Here is a 20532-nt window from a genome sequence, read left to right as displayed (position 1 = left end):
AAATGAGAAATTAATGTCAATATCTTTTCCAGTGAGGTGTAACCATGTCTATTTGTAGATGCCCTGTTCAGTTGGGCTTTTCTGGTAGCTTCATTTTCAAATTGACTTTTTTACCTCCAGTCATCTTGTTTACTCAGATGACTTCTTTCAGTGACACTCATGGAACTTTCTCATACCTCCAGTGGTAGTGGCACTGGGGGAGGGAGAAGCACAGAGCAAGGAAAACCTCTCTACAAGAAACATCCTTCTCACAGAGAAGCAGAACAACAGAGCAACATGAGAGTTGCTGAGTTGTCTCTGCTTCCTTTTCTAGGATTTCTGTGGTTCCCTGCCAAGGCTTTGCCTGGCAGTTCTGTCCCAGAGCTGAAGGCTCACAAATTGCTGGTAGGTTTCTATTACATGATGGGCTGATATAGAGAGAAGAGTTCAGAACTTCTAACTCGGCCAAAGGCCTGCACTGAGTTTCTGGGAGACAAAGTTCTCCACAGCTTGTTGCTACCAAAACAAGTAATGCAAATGCTGATGTTTCTTACAAGGAAGTATTCATTAGTAAATACAGAACTTAGCCCAGTTCTCTGGGATAACCACTGCTATTTGGAACTTCTTTGAGAGAAGGGAATATGATGTGGCCTGTAGGACTTAATTTCTCCACCTTGAACATGTTCAAAAGATATTTGGATAGATTTCATACAAGGTAGATACATTTGATTTCTAACTAGTTCGAACAACAACCAAAAAAAGGCTGAATCAAAACATTCCTAGGCTTGGTGTGGCAAAATGTCCTCAGTATCATAGTGAATTCCCAAAAAGGACCTATGTAGCTTTGCTCCTGTGCCAATTTTAACCTATTAGGTGTTAGGCTTAATGTTTTTGGGAATGTCTGCTTATACCAATGATATTCTGACTGAAGCTTTCCCTCCTACAGATTAGCACAATCATCCTTAGAGTCAATTGAATGATTTCTTTTATGGCAAAAGAAATTGATCTTTTATGCTGTATATGAAAGGGGTGCATTTTGAAGGGAAGCTTTTATTGACATCAGCTATTAGATTGACTGACATAAGCACTCACTGAGTTAAATTTCTCTGTCTTCATGGACAAAGGTAGTTACTGCTGTGATAGAGATCAATAAATGAGGGGATTAATGAAACCTATGAAGACTTACTGATTTGTAGATGTGCTTTTCACTTTATCAGCCGTGTCAAAGCTTTATGACCCACTGTTAGTTTTGCAGCTAATTGAAATTAAAACTGTTGTTTGATGCTAGAGTGGACTTCAACTTGACTCCTAGGTTTCAGTTTACTTGTAAGAGGTTTTATTATGCTCTGAGCAGGACTGCCTCTTACCTGGTAACTTTTTGAAAAGGTGCTCGTGTTTTATCTTCATTGTGGTTTTTGGTGTATTTATGGCATTAGGAAGTTTTTTTGGGCAATGCTGTTGAACTTCATAATCTGTCGGGAGTTCTACTTGATATTAACTGTTCACGTACTTGATATTAACTGTGCTACTGCAGATCGGCACTATCTCCAAACTCAACTTTATTCTGAGGAATAAACTGTTATTTTTTTGGTTCTGGTTTTAAAGCCAGCGTAGTAATAATCCATGTGTGAAGGTTTAGTGTGTAAGGTAATTCACTTTATTGACTTGTTGAATTGATGAGTATTTCCTGACTGAGATCAGTGCTGTGGGACCAGATGCTGAAGAAGTAGCAGCATCTGACTTTTGGCTTCACTTTTTGACCTGTCCATGATGTGGGTGTTCTGGTGAGCTTGAAATAAGGTGAGGAAATATCTGAGGAGCACCATTTGCCTCTGTTACTTGTACAAATCACTCTTACTAAGTGCCTTTGTATTTTAAGTAAAAAACTATAGCAACTTGCCTGTTAGCCCTGTGGACTTGTTCCTGTACTTTCGTTAACCCTTCAGATACATTTCTTGCAGTGGTGGAGAAGGCACATAGTGTTTGAGCAATACAGTTGGCATTTTGACAGTGGGAGGAACTCCAGACAATGGCTTTTAAAGTGCTGAGTGAAGCTTGGTCATAGCTGTGAGAAAGCCAAGCAGTCATATTGGTATAGGGGGATTTTTAAAGTACTATTTAATGGAGTATAAAAAAGGGTAAAATGGAGAAATGTAGGTAGAGAAAGTTGCAGCTTATTTAAGTTTTGTAATTTAAGGAAGATACCTAAACCCTAGCAGTCTATGGCATAGATTTTTCTTTATCTCAAGTCTGTTAACACACAGTTACTACTTATGTATTGTTGACATATAGGACTTAAACCAGAGACTGGAGAGGGTGTCAGAAAAGAGAACTCCGCTAGGAACCAGAGCCAAGCAGCAGGGAAAGTAAGGCAGGGGTTGTTCCTTTTTTGCTGCCTACTCTGTTTCCCTTTATCTGGCTCACATCACTGTACCTCTTTTTCTTCTGCCTTGTGCAAGGAAATGCTCATGCAAAGAGATAGGTTTTACCCACCTTTTCAGGAGAAAAAGCTGAATGTCAAAAAATGGAACCATTCATCTTAGTGAACTGTGGAGTGATGGTTTATTTCTTGGTAGGTGCTCTCCTGAACTCTGAAACTCCTATGAGAAAGTAGCACTTTTCTTATACTGAGAAGCCAAAGTCTCAACTTAATTTGTGAAGAGGTTTTGACACCCTACCCAGCTTTCACAAAATATGAGCAGTAATATCTGCTCAAGTTTTATCTAAGCTTTTGCAAAGCACGTTTTTCCAGACAGTATTTCTAATGTAATGAGTACTGTAGATGTTTTTGCTGATGGAATTAGTGATAAAATACCTACAGCATATTTGGGGGAAATGTTAGCTTCTACCATCTATCTGAACTTCTGCTATAAGAAGACTTAAACCTCAAAATATTACTTACACTTTTTAAAAAATAAGTGGAGGTGTCAGTTCCAGTTTAAAGCTACAGCAATGAAGTTGGCAGTAGATAACAACACAAAAGTGGTGGCAGGTTTTTTTGAAGTGCTGGGAGAGAAGACAACAAAGTCTTTTAAACTTTGTTTTGTTTCTGAACTCTAGAGAAAGATTAGTACCCACTACTTAAGCACAGATGTTGAAAGCTACTTTGTCAGAAACATACCCACTGTTTCCTGGTGTCAGTCACAGCTGTTCTTATACTAATCCCTGTGATAAATAAAGATGATGGAGAACTCAGGCTAAAGCAGCAATTTTTAGAAAGTCTCATTGTTTGGATGTGTGTATTCCAATATTTACTTCAACCACATAGTAAGAAAGTAAATAGTTACGGAGACGTTTATGGAGACATTTATGGAGAAAGTTACGGAGTTATGGAGAAAGAATCCTTAAATGAACAAATAATTCATTAAACTGTGTGAGGTGAGCAGTAGGAGTAAGTGCTCCTTGTCCTTTGCAGGGAAGGAAGATGTCAAATAGAGCTCTCTGGAAGTCTGCCCTGTTGAGTGTAGTCATAAATGCCCTGAAGGAGAGAGTGAGTGCAGTGGAGCAGCGAAGTAGGGAACCCAGAGCAATAAATACAAAAGATGGCAGTAATATTGGTGAAATACAGCATGGATAAATGCCAGGTGATATGCTTTCTGAGTACAGAGTGGGAAGGACAACCTGAGGGAAGTATTTGGTTTGATGTTCTGTCTCTTCAGAGTTTAATGTCAAGCTTTAGTGGAGAGAACAGCTTCATGCCCAGTGAAGAAACCTAACCAAGATTAGAAATTTGGAAAGAAATGGATCTGTGTTATGCAGGGTATTTATGGAAAAAACCTAACATAATCAGTCAGAAATCACTCCAGTTTATGAGGAGAACAAATTCATTATACTGTATAAATCAGACTTATGGACAAGGGTAATTGTTTAGAATATGTAGTCTTATCAGTTGAGCTACTTGTTTCTACTCAAAGTATTCTGATTGAAACATTTCAGAGCCTGTATTTCCCCCTGTATCTTTATTACCAACTGTGGTTTTAGTTCTTTAATTTTTGGTTGCTTGTTGGATCAGCTTTGCTCTTTTTTTTCTAGTATCTTGTGTGTTTGCACTTGGCTGATTTACAGACCTTAGACTCTGCTGAACTATGCAAAACTAAACTCTTGTTTTTGAGATAATGAGGAATATGTCCTAGCAGTCCTTCTCTGTCTGCACTTAAAACATACAAATTAAAACCAAATGGATTTGCTAATTCTGGCTGAAGATGTCTTGGAAGAAATTACTTGGCAAGTGGTTAGAAGTGTTAATGCCTCTGAAAAGACTTGTCTAATGGTAATGCTATTATACTGGTATACAACCACCACAGGAAGCACGTTATTTTCCCCCTGCTATTTTGAATTGACAAGCTCCCAACTCAACAGAGTTGTTTAACTTGCAAATGCATGACTCTGAGCTCATTACTGCACAAATCTCCACATGTTCTCTTGCCTCAGTCTTTGAGGGTTGTTTTGCAGGCAGAACTGGCTGACCTTGATCTTCCACTGTATCAAAGAATTGCCAGCTCCGTCAGCAGTACATCTGCTAGTTATTCATTAAGAATGCATATGCACTGCATAACACCAGCTTGTTGGCTTTATCCTTGAGATTACCCTACAGGTAACCTCTTCCCAACCTCATAATTCCTCCTGACATGCATGTCCTCATTTTCCCTTTAGGTAATTTCTTTGCTGTGTTAGAACTAGCTTAGAAGATGAAGTGTATATCAGGGAAGCTTTTTGGTATTGCCATATGAGAAGTCTTCAGTAGAGAGCCTTTACTGCTCCTTTGCTGTCTCCACTTTTTACATAAAAGCTTTTACTTTCAGGGAAAACTGAGCAAAATGGGTATTTGTAGGATATTGTAGGACCTTTCTTTTAACTGAATGTGGCACTGTGACCATGGTAGATGAGCAGGATTTCTTCTCACAGTGAATCTTTGTTTAATCTTTGTTACTTTTTCTTGAGAAACTTCTTTAGCTGTTTATGTGAATAAACCTACTGTCGAGGTGCACTATTTCCTATACTACAGTAAATATTTTTTCCTCAGTCATATCTGTGATATTAAGGACATTGACACTAGTGGTGGTGGTACCATTATAAAGACAAGTATCATTTGGTAACTTCAGTCATATCCTGTTCATCTGTACCGGGAGCTTCCATGCTTAGAAAATTGCTGGTGTGATGCAAAAACTTATCCTTGTCTTCTGAAATTATGATATCTGTCAGGATGGAAAAGTAACATATCACAGCTATAGGGAAACTCTACTGTTTTACTTGATATAGTAAGAAGCTTTGCGTCGTTATCACTTATGACAGCTTGTTTGTTCTGCTTGCAGTATTAAAGAAGCTTAACTAATTTTTCTTGTCCTTTTATTGTCTTGAAGGGAAGCTTCCACTCCAGAAAATATTTAAGCTATATATTTGAAATAATTTTGATTTGATTTTAGTAATGAAAACACTTTGAAAACCCATGAAAGTGGACTTTGCTGATTTATTTAAAACATAACAGAACCCAGAGTATTGTGAGAAGGTTCTCTTATTGGCTTCACATGCCAGAAACATTTGATGTCCCTTTGGTTTGACTTTTACTTTTCTGCACTTTCCCAGTAATTAATAATAGTGAAGTCAATCCATGTGTGTTAAAAAGCAAATTAAACCTGCTTCATGGAGCGTGTTCTGAGGGATTAAGTATTGACATTGGAGAATGCTTTAACCAAAAAGATATCAAAAGCCCCTAGTGGCATGGTTTTTCAGGCTAATGACTTCCTTGGATTGAGCAAGAGGTAAATTACAGATGTAGTTCTGTGACTTCAGTATACAATTTAAGTGTTAAGTTAATCTGATCAGTTCTACTGTAGTCTGTTTTTTAGAAATTAAAACTTTTCTCTCAAGGTTTCATGTAGCATATATTCTTTCAACACTGAAAGGTGCTGAGGAACAGCAGTAAGATAAATGACTGGAATTACTTCTTGAATGTGCTGTGCAGTTGGGGAAACTGAAGAAACATGTCTTACATTTATTGTATAAGGTTTATTAGCAGTATTATATTTCAGTGCATAGCTCTTCCATTTAATAGAAACTTAATGAGTACCACATAGATACCCAGACCTTTTAAGACTCTAAGCAAAGGAGGTGTTAAGAAATTATGAAAGAGAAGACAGTAATTTTGTTTCAGCTGTTCATACTTACTTACAAAGCAAAACAAAAACAGACCTGGAGTTGTTTGGTATTTTGTTTCCATGATCTAGATACAGGAAGGTGCAATTACAGGCTAATTGCATCATAATCTCAATACTGCTGAAGAATGAGCACACACATTTCAAGCAGCTTCACTCAGCGTGGAAGAACATGGATCCTCACTGCATGAGGGATTTCATTCCTGTGATCCACACACCACTGCTTTTTATATCTGATTTAGTAGATGGAGTGTACATTTTAAAAAACTCCTCCCCTGGATAACCCCAGAATTGTGAAAATTTTCAATCTCTCACCTTGAGAAGCTGAAACATCCAAGTGTGGGTTAAAGGAAACGAGGAGTAGGGTACCATGACACCATTATTCATAGAGCAGATCTTTAAAATGGGTGATACAGAGCTAGTGATTTGATGTCAATGACACTATCTTAACTATAACCACAGATGTTTGTGGCAGTGTGCTGAAGCTGTGATAAGGTTTTTTTGGGTGGAACTTTATTTTGTGAACAACTGCTTTTCTATGATAATCAACTACCAATAACTTCCAACTCAAAAGAAGTAACCATATAAATAATTAAGAAATTCTTATCTGTGTATGCCTAATTCTCTACATTTGGAGGTTCAAACAATATATTTTTGTCCAATACTTAGTCTTGAATATTGGTGTTAGTAGGTTTGCAGGGCAGATGAAATTTTCATATGATACATATTTTGTAGGATAAATGGTGTTGGAAACACCACAGCATTATGTTGAAAAGTGCCTCACCATGGCTAGAGATGTTGCTGCCTCATCCTTGACCCAAGTCAGCTTAATACTAGACAATTAATGCTGTATCATGATGTGTCACAATACCAGCACAAGAGGAGGGGGGAAAAAATGAGGTCTGGACTGCAGTGTTTTTCAAAACCCTGATATTCTTCCTGTTAAGAGAAAGGGAGAGGAATTTTTTTCCTAGTAGGAAAGGATGTATTTTTGCACTGTACTGCAGAGTCTGGCTCCCAGGCTCTGTGCTGGCTGAATAGTGCAGTGTTTTGGTGAGGCTCTGGCTTGGCTCTCAGCCCATCCTGCTGTCCTGCTTTGTTGGTGTGCTTGGAAGGCTTCCAGAGCTGTGTCAGTTGTAGTTCCACTGGCATAGATTGGAAACAACCCTTCTTGACGATGACAGTGGTCTTTTTCTACCACGTTTGGCAGGGAGGTTTTGCATGCTATTGGTTTCATGACTGCTGCAGTAGAGAGTGTGCATGATTCTTTGCAACAGGCTTAGTTGAAATTCATGGGCCCACATGATAGACCTATAAACTACCTGATCAAGGAATAAAATTGTTCACCAGAGTTCACTTCAGGGAAATTTTCACCTTTTGAGCCGTTAGTTTATTTGTTTGTTTTCAAACCAGAGTATTCTTACAAGCAGTATATGGTGTGTGGAACAAAACTGGTAGCAAATCATTGGTAAAATCCTAGTTGTATTGTTGTGATGGTCCCAGGAGTCAGGCTTAGTTTGGAGGACTTCATAGGTGGAGGGAAGGAGGGAAGAGGATTGGAAAGGATCCTAGGTCTCTTATCTAACAGTTTTCTTGTTGGTGTCTTTAACTCACTTTTTCTCCTGCTCCTTACATCTTTACTTTTATTTGCACATGCATATTTGGGGCTAGGTGTGTATCTGGAAGGGAAGAGGTAGGCTATACCTTGGCACAGAGGTCTTGAGGGGAGAATTGAGACTACAACAACATTTATTTCTGCTGAGAAGGGAGGATGGAGACTGTTTTTATCTTTCTGATCCCTTACTGTCAGATACTGTCAGTATCTCCTCCAGATAATTTTTGTTGTGTAACTTTAAAGTGGTATGTATTTTATGTGCAACACAACAGAATTTTGAACATAAAGTCAAGAGCTGTTGTGCTACTGGGATCTACATGCCTAAGCTAAAGAAGATTATTTATTGTTTTGTTGAACATTCTTTGTAGTCCTCCACTGGTTGTTTTCCATAGAGCTATTTTTCTGAGAGTATTCATCGCTGTACACAAGCAGATTGTGCAGATGTTGTATATGTGTTAAGGATGAAGAAATGGGATTTAGAAACGGAATTCTATTAGTTTGTAGTAATTTGCATCCTATTTTGAGTTTTTTTTAAAAAAGCCTTTGCTGTTCAACTGACTGGTTTTGGTTTATGTTGTGGGTACCTTGATGTGCAATAGCGTGCAGCATTGTGCACCTTAGTATTGTGTTCTGTAGGTATTAGATCGAGCCAAAGGCATCCTCTTTGGTGGAAGAGGTGACAGTAACATCTCCATGCCTTGAGGCTGTAGGGCTTATGCAGTGACCCTGTTGTTCTAGAAAGATACCCAGTGTGTGAGGAAGTGAGGGGGTCGCATGCATGTGTCATTTCCTTTTCTCCATATTCCCAAAAACTCCCTCTGCACTTGTACTCCTGTAAAGCACCTCATTTTCTGCTTTCATGAAATGTGATTTTTGCTCTTCTGACTTGTAAAGCTATCCAGAGAAGGTGTACAGGGGCAACTGTTGCTCACTGGAACATAAAGAAATATTTGGTAATTGTGCCTGTCACACAGACTGAGCACCTCAGTGGTTGTCACTGAACTATTTACTCAGCCATGGTTTTGGCTACACTTGAAGTGCTACAAATGTGAAGATGTGAGGAATCCTGCCCTGCTCTCCTTCATTCAGCAATCCTTCCTGGAAGCTACAAAGTCAAGGCAGTAGTCATTGGCCAAGGGAAGTGCATAACCTTCTAACTTCCTGCATGCTCATTCCTCTTTATGCACTTCTCTTTGGAAATGTGGGGGTATGATCATTGCCAGTTTGTTTTGGTTTTGTAATGTATTTTGTATTCCTTTTTGCCAGCTGGCTTGCCTTTTGCAATTCTCAGTTCACGACGTACCCCCTTCCAGAGAGGAGTTTTCTGTAGTGATGAATCCATCCGGTATCCATACAAAGAGGACACCATTTCTTATAAATTGTTAGCGGGAATAATTATTCCTTTCAGTGTAATTGTTGTAAGTTAAACTTTTCTTCATTGCTTTTAATTTCAGTGGGGGCGGGAAAGAGGGAGGAGGGGTAATCTGTTATTACAGATTTACAAAGCTGTATTCTGTAAGATTTCTCAACCTTAAAATAATGGCCTTAGGCCAGGTGCTAAAGCAGTAGAAATGGTAGTCTGGCAAGAATAACTAAAAGGTTTTCTTTAACTGAAGTAAAACAGCTAGAGTTATAGAACAGAAAAACAATACCTTAGACCCTTAGAACTATGGTGGCTAAAATCTATAATCTGAGAGATAAAAACTTCTTACCAGATTTATTAAGAATAAAACTAGTCTGTTGTGACTGTCACAAGTCTTTATTTCAGGACTTGCTACTTTCCAGAATATCAGTGTGCATGACCTATTAAGTCAGCTTTTTTTATCTGCCACAGAATCTTTGGGAATACTTTTGTGTGTGGTAGTGTAACAACAGATACTAGCCTATTTAAGAGAAAGATTATGGCTTCCAGTCAGATGTTATCAAAAGCATAACTAGAATACAAAAATAAGGTGTGGTGTTTTTCCCTAGATATTTCACTGAAGGCCAGGATAGAACTCTGGACCCATTTGTATTTCAACTATTGCAGGGGCATGCTTCATACTGAACCTAACCTGGCTGAAAACAGAGTACTGTTCTTTCCTCCTCTTTACACTAGATAAGGGAGCTGGACAGATTCTCTGTGACTGCCAGTTTGGGATCTCTCTCTGCCCACAGCTCCTAGCTCAGCTGAACTGTCTCAAGGATATAGTGAGTTTCTACATCTAATATTTAATTATATGCTGTCAGCTGAGCTAACGTTATAGCTCACTACGTATGGACAAGAGTTGAGGTCCTGTTACCCTGTCTGTTGCCACCTCTTGTGGCTTGTCTGAGCCAGGATCAGCGGGTAAAATGCCTTAGCTTGGCGGAAAACAGCAGCTTTCCTTGGCTACAATGGAGTGCAAATGGCTCTTGGAGGCATACCCAGGCTGGGCAAAATGACATGTCCTCATGAGCAGAGGGGACAGTTGGACCTCTTCAGTTAACCATTTCATGTCCTAAGTCTGATGGGACTGCACTGCATTTCCTACAATGGCCCTTCCACAGGGGCCTCAAGATTCCTGCCCAGATGTGCTAAAAAGCTTTAGTCTCCACTGATGGTTCTGTTGGGTAGCATCCAAACTCATCAGAGCCATGCTTTGAACAGAGTTAAAACTTTCTTAAGCCAAATAAGATTTTTAGGTGTATAAATATTTATCCAAGTATATTTAGGAGCCAAAAATGAAAAGGCACAGCTAAATGTAATCCTCAGTATTGACCAGCTGTTTCTCTGGGCTAATGGGTTTAAGTCAGGAGGGATATTATGATAATCTAACTCTGCCTTGCATAGGGACTGTATGAATTTTTATCGAGGTTCCAGCATAAATGTCAATTTGCTCATATTTGCTCTTGGGTGGAATTTTTTTGCAATTCTAGAAATATGCTCTGAGAATTGAAACTGTGGCTTGCCTAGTTTCCCTTGTCTTGGAAAAGCCGCTTCAAAAACTTATAAAAAAGCTTCTGAACCAGATAAAATTTTGGGTGGGGGGGAGGGTTTGTGTGTTCTGTTAACTGGCAAGGGGTTTATACTAAAGATCCTGCCTTTAAGATATGACTTTTTTTTCACCCTGTTACTGCCTTTCGATAGTCAGTATTACCTGAGAGCATCAATGCTTGGTCACAACTGAAGTCCATATAGCTTATCTCATTTCTAGAGCAATTAAAACAGCTCAGTGAAGAAGAACAGAATAGAGCATGGAAAGATTGATGTATTCCCCTCACTACTTGGCTACCAGCCATTTGCAACTCAGACTTCCTGAGTGAGAAAAGACTCTGCTGAATATAGTTTTTTAATGGATGTATCCCTTTTGAATTAATCCAATCTCCATTTGAGCTCTTACGAGTATTTTGTTTAACAAAGTTTCTTTTGCAACATCAGAGAGACTACCTTTTAGTTGTGAAATCAGACTTTTCTGTCAAGATTGCTTCACAGTCAGATGGTAAAAGCAAATATTGGTGTCCTTTACTCAATGCTTAGTCAGATTATTGAAGGTGAATATTCTTTGATGCCTGTACAGTGTAGTAATTGCACTGACTTTGTTACCTGAGATAAGTGATCACCTTGCAGGTTTTGCAGTGATGTTCTTTGAAAGGGATTCAGTATTTACCTGTCATGGGTATTTGTGCTCATCCATCTTCCTTAAGAGGTTACTTTCTGAATTAGGCGTCTATGTACTTTACTGAAAACTTTGTCAGCTTTATTCTATGTTCTAGTATTTCTCTGCTTCAGTCCATGTTTGGGTATAGTGGAGGGTGTAAAGCTTCTGATGGTATTGTTTGTTTGCCTTCGTGTGGAGAGCCTCTGAGAAGCTGTCACTCTGTGTGCCTAGGTGGCAGTGTCTAAGTAATGGCTTAATTCACCAAAGCTCTGCTTTGCTGGGATCCAGGACCCGGCACGCTCAAGTGACAGACAGAGCCATAATTTTAATTTTTACATGATTTTTCAAGGTAACTTCACATATATGCATCCAGTCCCCCACACATATGATCATCTGTATGAATTGATCCTTTCTGTACCGAGTGGTACCATCTGGTTCAATATCCAAATTATCTGAAGTGCAGTTCTGTATTTGTCATGAGGGAAAACTTGTTTTCTGCAAAAGATGAAGTTGCAAGAAAACAATTAGATCTGCTTTCTTGTCAACACTTGATACATGTACGTTGGACATGTAGGCTGAAAAATCCTTGAAAAGACCTCAGTAAAAGACCTGTCTTTCCCTACTCTCATTAGTGTTTTTTTCTCCCCAAAGGATTTAATTTCCATGAGGAGTAGGAAATGTCTTTCTTGGAACATCTGGCCTCTCAGATCTGTATATAAAGTCTCAACCCTTCAGAATAGTTTCTGGTTTCATGAAAAACATAACAAGCTTTAAAAAAAAATTACTTAGTAGAAATTTAGTTGAAGAAGACTCAATGTAAAATGAAGTTATACAGGAGAAATTGTTTCTAATTAGGGTCATGCCAAGTAATATGGTTAAATGTTATTTCAAGAAGGCTTTGTTTTAATAAGTATTCTGAAAATATGATTAAGTTTAACATGAAGTAGGGTAAAGTAAAAGGGTGTTTCTCTTCTCTGTGAATGTGCTTATAATGTTTGGACATGATTACTGCTGATTCTTGGAAAACTTAAATTTGCAGCTTAATGTTTATAAAAAAGTGATTTCTGAAACTATATGTGTGCGTATTAACAAGAATAGTGTAGTATTTTTCTTTTGAAGTTTCTATCTTTAACTTGTTGTCCTTGTTTCTCTTTCAGATAATCCTAGGAGAGACTCTCTCAGTCTTTTATAATAATTTGCACTCAAATTCGTTTGTCAGAAATAACTACATAGCCACTATCTACAAAGCCATTGGGACCTTCATTTTTGGGGCAGCTGCTAGCCAGTCGTTGACAGACATTGCCAAGTACTCCATAGGTAGACTGCGTCCTCACTTCATTGCTGTGTGCCAGCCTGACTGGACACGGATAAACTGCAGCCTGGGATACATTGAGAACTTCACTTGCCATGGGGACAAAGCAAAAATCAATGAGGGAAGGTGAGTGAACCTTGTATACTTCGTTGCATAATGTTTTTGTTAACCTGGAGCGATGAGTTTGGTAATGCTGCTGCAGTTGTTGTGCTTCTAGAATAAATTTATTGTAATTTATTTCAAACATTAAACCCTGTCTAGACCCTGGGTGATTTTTCCCCAATTTGTGAAAGCTTGTTTTATGAATGTATAGCTAAATGCCTGATTGTGTGTTTTTATGCTTGTGGGTGATTGTCTTTGTCTTTATTTTTTAATTTCAACTGGCTTTTATTTGTGTTTCTAAATGAAAAGAAGAATTTGAAATTTGACTTAGAAATTGGATGTGCAATAGCAAAGGAAATGTTTTAGTTTTGGAATGAAGGCAAATAAAACCTGCACATCCATATAAATATATGCAGGACTATTAAAATCACTCTATTTTCTCTCATTATTAAGAATTTTAAAATTTTGACTACTTATCTGCCAGTTCAATTGCAGAAAGATACTGTGGAAACAAGAATAAAGCCTCTGACACTTCAAACTTTAGTTGTTGTGCAGTAAACTCAGTGTTTGAGTGCTACTGGAAATGTTAAAAGTATGTTCAGAATGATTTTAATTGCTTGAGCTTTCTGTAACCTTACCTGTACAGAGATGTCTTTTTCTAGAAGTTCTATATACTGTCTTAGTTAGAACTTCTCTCTTTGTATAGTTGTGAAGTAGATGTGTGTCGTTTTCCTCACTGTCCTCTGTGCTCCTTTGCTCTTTGGGCATGTGTTCCCTATAATTTTCCAGTAACATGCATGGTATTTTTCAGTAGCCACAGGAAAATGTTGATGAAATGTGAATGACTGTTGGTGGTAGAGGAGAAAGTGCATGAATAGGCTGTAGAATGATGCACTTGGTACTTGTGGCAGGGGATACAGGGGTGGCTTCTTTGAGAAGCTGCTATGTCCCACTAAGCCAGTGCCAGCCATTTCCAAGTCTTTAGTTTAACTTCTTCATGAGTCTAAAAATGCTTCTTAAGTGTAAGGAGCAGTGTGAGGAAAAATTTGAATTGGTTGTAATGACTGAAATGGTCCTGATGTAATCTTTCTGGGTTTTGAGGATGCTGGAAAACAAGAGTTAGCTTATGCTTAAACAAAAGAAATAGCTTTTTTGTGTATGAGAATAGAATGGGAGAACAATGGCATAGTGATTGCTTACCTTGTATTCTTCCCTGTGTTTTGACATCTCAGACTTCTATATTGGATGCAAGATTATTTTGTCATCTATTAACTGATTGGCTATTAGGTTTGTATTTCCAGCTACTGTCATGTTCCCCTTTTCTGTTGCTAGTTTCCCCTGTAGAGCCATGTGAGAGGGCTCTTGTGTTTGGTCAGAACTTTCCTTGAGGTGCTCAGTTGAACATGTACTTGCTTGTGGGGCTTCTGCTGTCAGATGGGGCTTTTGCATGCACAAGAAACAGTAAACAAAAAGTTAGTAACTAATTTAAGAAGGGTAGGATAGATTAAAGTGGGACATTGTCCTGTAGAGTTGTATGACCTGGGTGCAGTGATCCAGTAAATCTTTCAGGGTTTCTGGTGATCCTGGGTCACGGGCCCACACAGAGGCCAAGTGCCCAAGGGCATTAACCTTTCAGTTAATGGCCCACTAAGAGGAGAGAGGTGGATTGCAGGGAGCTTTTTACAGGAAGCTGGAGAGGTCAGTAGTCTCTCAAACTATAACTCAGAGATGGATTTCTATATTAGTTGATAAAATTATTAGTGGCACACCTAATACCATCTACTTTCATTTGCATAGATTAAATAGGCAGGTAGAAATGCAAAGGAAGAATGAAAACAGGACAATCATAGTGTTGCATATAAAATCATATGTTCTGAATTGAACCTATTATTCCTCTACAGTAGTAAAATTTGAGGTTGCATTTGAATGTTTTTAAAGACTCATGCTTAATTGTATAGTCAAAAAGACAAATTTATTATTTTATTTCATTGAAAACAGTGAGAGCAATGTAAAAGTCCATTATGTGCTCCCGTTATTCATATTGTATTTTCTGATTGATTATCTCCTCCCTTCTCATTTCATACCATTTTTTACTAATCAGAAGTATAAAATTGTTTTGGTATGGAGCATCCCTGAGTAGATCAGACTTCTTGTTCTGAAATAGTATAAGTGTGTGTGTGTGTTGAAAAGCTGGGTGTAAGATTAAAGCTCCTAAAGTATAAAATTAGGTTATCAGTCAGTGCTTTCATTTTTTCCTTAACAGTAAAACTGGAAGGAGAAACTATTTGAAGTAGTTTATTTTTTCCACATGAAGATTAAGGAATAAGCTGTGTAAGTTCTTTATCGTACTGTGATGTGTAAGTTTGGCTCAGTTCAAAACACCACTTGCAGGAACTTCTAGAAGACTAACCTCAAGAAAACAGCCTGTGTTTCTGGAAGCCTGTAAGTTTTATGATTGGAGGCTGAGAATGTTCTAGGCAAATATATTGAGCATTATGTTCCAGTACTGCTTTATGTAAATCTGACGCTTCCAACTCTTTGCATTTGTCTACTATGTTATAACATGGGGACAAGAGAGAAAAACAGTGTTTAGTTTTTATTGTTCAGTGGCCACAACAGTACAACAATACGTGCTTGCTTTATCAGGAATATAAATCAATGGATTTAGGATTGGTTGTGTAAATGAGTAAAGTGCCCAGAGTTACATTAGTCTCAGTAAAGTTTCACTTTCTAACCTGCAGTTAATAAGACAGTTCTTCGTGACTGAAGCATCTTGTTTGCTAATACACCATACTGAAAGCAGTCCTTTTCATGTTTAAATACCTTCGGTTCTCCTTGACAACTTCTATAGTATGTGTGCATTTTGATTACTGCTGCTAGCTCAGCAAAGCAGAGGATCACAAACACAGCAGTGTACTTAGCAAATCTGATTCATATTTGTTGAAAGATGCATGTAAGAGTTGGCATGTATACATCCAAGTTTGTAGCACTTAAAGATCTCTACACATGAAAATCACTGGTTATATAAATTAGTTAAATATTAACTATTAGATGTACTTTTTTCCTGTGCCTCTTTTTTGAGGCAGTCCTTTCTTCAGGTGGTGTTTGGCATTTAATTTAAGTTAGACACAGAGGCTTGCAATGATATACTCAATGGCATTTTTTTGAGGTGAATGACTTGTACAGAAGTGCCATCTCAAGCTTTTGTGGAGGCATTGCTGGATTTGATGTCGGCTAGTTTTATGTAGAGGTGTGTAGTATTCCCTCTAAATAAATGCTAAGAGTAGTAACTCAATAAAGGAGCCTGACATAGCTTGTTTTAGTTAAAGAAAAGTAAATTTGATATGGAAGCACAAGTTTTTGTGTCTATGAATGAAGAGAGATCAAAGTCATGGTGTTCTGTTGTCACTGGTGCTTGCAATTAGCATGTCACTTTTAGTGTACTGCTATATGCTTTCATACCTTTAGGGTACTTTCGTTAGCACCTGTAAAGATAATGACTAGTCAGTTGGCTGTTTCCCCTTTCAAATAAACATAGCAAGGCTCAGAAAAATAGGCAGGTGTGCCTGCTTATAAAATACATACACGTATTATAACCCTGATAAAGTGGCGGGCGGGTGAGGGAGCAGTGTTTACTAATCTCTGGCTTATGCAGCTTCCAGTTTTGCTCATCTTCCTTTTCTTCTGGCCTTCCACTGCATTCCCTTAGCATGGCTTTGAGTGGATTGGTGAAATATCCAATTCCTCAAGGAGAAGTAGGCAGATAGGACATATCATGGCTTCCCCATTCACTATTGGTGGCTAAGGCATATTTCCCAAACCTGTCTGCTCTAACCAGTCCATGGCAGATGTTCATACATCCTGTTTGTTAGGTTTCCTGCATCCGAAGGACTGAACAGAAACCACAGATGTTCAGCAGCGGCTCTGAATTAGTATTTCAGTGTTCCTCTCATGAGTATACTTTGTTGCTATAACTGTAGTTGCTGGTTGTCTGAAATGAGTGTTTAAACAGTGAAGCTTGAGAGCCTTGTAGAGTAACAAGGAACATCGAGAGCTGCTCTTTTCCTCTAGTATGTGAACACTTGATTGTTTTTGAATGGACTTACATTTTAGCGTCTGGCAGAGGGGAAAAATGACAACTTTATAAGGTATTTGTTAAGTTAAGATTAAATATATTGTGCTTCAAGATTTAAAGACAGTGATAGTGTGCCTTCTGACTATATCATTGGGATACTGAACCATGGTGTGGCAATATTAGCTAGTGGCTTCCAACTAATTTTGGCAGTCAGGAATTGCTAATTCAACATTGGTTGCCTTTGCCTAGATAAGCATTTGTAATCTCTGGGAAGTAGGATCTAGAATCTAGGGGACACTCTTGGCCAGATGAACATGAACCTAGTAAAGGCAAGTGTCAGTTATCATCTTGAACAAACAATAAGTATTTCCTCTTGGTTGTAAAATTTAACTTCAAAAAGAATAAATGCAGTATAAATAAAGGTTTTGTGAATATTCTTTAAGGCAGTTGAGAACTTAGTAATGATGGTAGGTGTTTATCTCCAGTTTTATTAAGTTCTTTCTACAAGAGATAAAAACTAAAACAAAATCAAACAAAGCTCCCTAAGCCTTCCCAGCAAAAAAGATGTAAAAACTGAAAAAAAACTCTACAAAATCAACAAGGAAGCCCAACCCCAAACTTCTGGTATTGATAAGTTGTATGTGATTGAAAGAATATCTGAATTAGTCTTATTTAATTCTCAAACAATGTAGCAGGTGCTATATAGATCTTAGAGTATTTTTAGAACCTAATTTAGGATTGTGTTGTCACTTTGAGTGTGTATAAATATATATAATTTTATAAACTTGGCAGCACAAACTGCACATTAAAGCCTTGTGTAAAGGTCAGGTGTATTGAATCTGATGCTATTTCAGCTTACATTTTATCCACAAAATGTTAAAAATAAATATTGTGGCATGAAGTGTGCTATGCTCTTACTCTGTGTCTGCTGAATAATTTCACAGGGATGATAATATACTAGGATGTAATAATATACTAGTTAGTGCTCATGCAAATGATGCCTAGAACTTCAAAGCTTTAAAGCATACTTCTTTTAATTTTCTCATTTTAAAATAATTTCCTGCAGTAATAATATAGGAAAAACTTTACAATGTCTGTATTTAGTAAGGAGTGAGAAACACAAATTTGCTAATGCTGTGTTGAGCTTATAAGCCTTGAAAGCAAAAGGCTTTTATTTAATGTGTTCCTCTTCTTCTATATTCAGTGTACCTGGTTATCTATTATGGGTTTATAAATCTCTGAAACAGATTAGCTGGGACAAATCCACTTAGTGGATACAAGTTAAAGAATCAATTCAGATATCTGTTAATTTGGTTATAAAGTTATTCTTCATAGTTTTGGATTAATGTGGAATATGTATTTTTATACTAGTGATGGTGAAAGCTATTTTAAAAACCTTTTAAAAATGTCACCAGAAAAAGGATTAAATTATTCCAGAAAATAAATATGCTGGCTTCTCTTGCTTCTTCTAAATGTAGCAAGCCTTGAGCTACCTTCCCCCCATTATTATTACTGTCTATATCATCTTGAAGACTGTGGAAGTTTTGTTACAGTGACTGGCAAGAATGGGTTAAATATTTCATTTATGTGAAGGTAGCTGTGGCGTTTTGACAAAGCCTTGTGAATACATATCCATTTGTTTAACCATCTGAGGGACACACTGGCTCCAAATGGCTTCTTAGAGGTATCTAGACAGCCTGATCATGGCATCATCTGCCTTGTTCAGCACCACTGGATGCATGTCTCATGGACTCATGGGCTTGTCTCATGTTTTACTAATCATAGTAAGATCTTCTGTGGCTGGGTACTACCTCTCTTCTCTGAACTTTGCTACTAAGCATGAAGACCTGGGAGGCTAGAAAAGGTCCTTCTAATTGCTCACCTTCTTTTATGGCATGTGCATTTTCTTTTTATGCCTCTCCAGCTGTACTTACGATGAGTTAAAAGGAGAAGGGTCAATATATGGTTCAATTTCTTGGATCCTTCAATTCACTAACTTTTAGTCCTAAGTTTATTTATTGAGCTCTTATTTAAGGTGCAGATTTGGAGGCATTCCTGTCTCTTTAAACATCTACTGTTGAGGTATTGCTGGCTTGTTATGGTTCTTCTTTTGAGATGCAGATATAAGGGCTTTTTGTTACGTTCATATACAAGATCTGGATCTTATAAATTCCAGATGTCCCTTTGTGATGAAATTTTATTGTCCTTATGGACTGCAACTGAAAAATCTGGATTGAATTTCAAACCTGGGTAATTGCTGGGTCCAGCTTTTGGGGTTTTAAAAAAAAATATAATGAAACTTAGTCTTCAGAAATGCAATTCTGAACCTTATTTCACATTTTGGAGCTGATATATTGACACTACTTCCATAACAATGCAGTTTCAGTGTTGTACATGGAAACAGTTTGGGTTTCTGTTTCTGAAAGTGGAGGAGTCAGTATTCATTACAGCAAGAAGATGCATGTAGCAAAGATCTCACCCCCTGCCTCCCCAATTATTTAATGCTCTTTAAAATGGAAAAAGTGGGGCAATTATACACATTTAGCAAGGATCTATATTCATCATGTAGACTAAGCAGCCTTTTTATTCCAGGAATGTCAAGTGCTTAAGTGTCCTGCTATTAGACATGCAACAGTTGCAGATGGGAGGCCATAAGCATAATATCTTCTTCCTTGGTCAATACATTGTAAATCTGGGAATGAGAAGTAAGAGTCCAGATCTTTTCTAGTGAAGGATGTGAAAATATGTGTCTGAACAGTCCTTTGAAAGACTATCCCTTTAAGGAAGCAGTTTTAGATATGATGGCAAGTTTCTAACTGAGCAGTTAAGACTATGTGCATGCAGTACTTGTGTGCATACATACCCTGTTTTGCTTAACCTCTCTTTCTGAGCACAAAGCAGTAGTGTCGGTGATCTACAAGTGAGTACTGATAGTGGGCGTACTTAGTGATTGCCATAATTATCTTTTCTAGTATGTATTATAAGGAATTTCTTGTTAAGGCCTTCTGTAGCTGAAGTTTCAATCATGTTAACCAATTTTGAGAATTCCTTATTATTTAGAATGAGGTTAGGACAAAATCATTATTTTTTATCATTTATTGTTCCCCAAAATCCGTCTTCTTCCTTAATGCAACAGGTGAATAAGAAAGAGGAACAAAGCATGGTATGAATATCCAGAAAATTAACTGAATGCCAACATCTTCACTTAGGCTGATAATGGCCTTCCCTTCTAATGATACTAAATTTAGTTGCAGTTTGCAGTACAGTTTGTTACATCTTTTTGCTTTAACACTGGTTAAACTAATTCTCCTCAGTTTAAATTCTTGTGCAATGTGGTGGGTTTTTTTCCTATATATAATTGTCCTGAGTATGTGATAAAGGGCTCTTTTATCTACCTGCTTAGGCTTCCTGAGTTTACTACAAATTTTTCTTGAAAGCAGCATTTATTACATTTTAGCTGACCAGTGCAGATTTGTTACAATAATGTAATAACTAACTTCTAGGTATTTTTGTTAGATATTACTTTTTTTATCTCTTTTTGCTGAGTATGGATGTTGGGGTAGAAACTAAAAGTACAGAGTTCTGGGTTGGGAGCAACACTGAAAACCTCCTGACAAGCCAGATCCAGAAATCTATCCAGGAAACCACCCTTCCTGGATTATTTGTCAGCTCACTAA

General features: G+C 37.7%; 1 protein-coding gene across 2 annotated transcripts in view; it reads left to right on the top strand.

The window, feature by feature from the left end:
- Positions 1-20532, top strand: part of PLPP1 (phospholipid phosphatase 1) — a 62240-nt gene that overhangs the window by 19343 nt on the left and 22365 nt on the right. Inside the window, exons 2-3 of one of the 2 annotated variants that reach the window (XM_066339048.1) lie at positions 9013-9164; positions 12524-12804. In XM_066339048.1, the coding sequence (XP_066195145.1) occupies positions 9013-9164; positions 12524-12804 (433 nt within the window). The remainder of the gene's footprint in view (positions 1-9012; positions 9165-12523; positions 12805-20532) is intronic. The other variant, XM_066339047.1, reaches the window with a different exon arrangement.

Source organism: Sylvia atricapilla, chromosome Z, assembly GCF_009819655.1.
Source record: "Sylvia atricapilla isolate bSylAtr1 chromosome Z, bSylAtr1.pri, whole genome shotgun sequence".
Classification (NCBI taxonomy): domain Eukaryota; kingdom Metazoa; phylum Chordata; class Aves; order Passeriformes; family Sylviidae; genus Sylvia; species Sylvia atricapilla.
The sequence above is the reverse complement of the archived record's forward strand: the minus strand, read 5'-3'. Positions and strand labels throughout refer to the sequence as shown.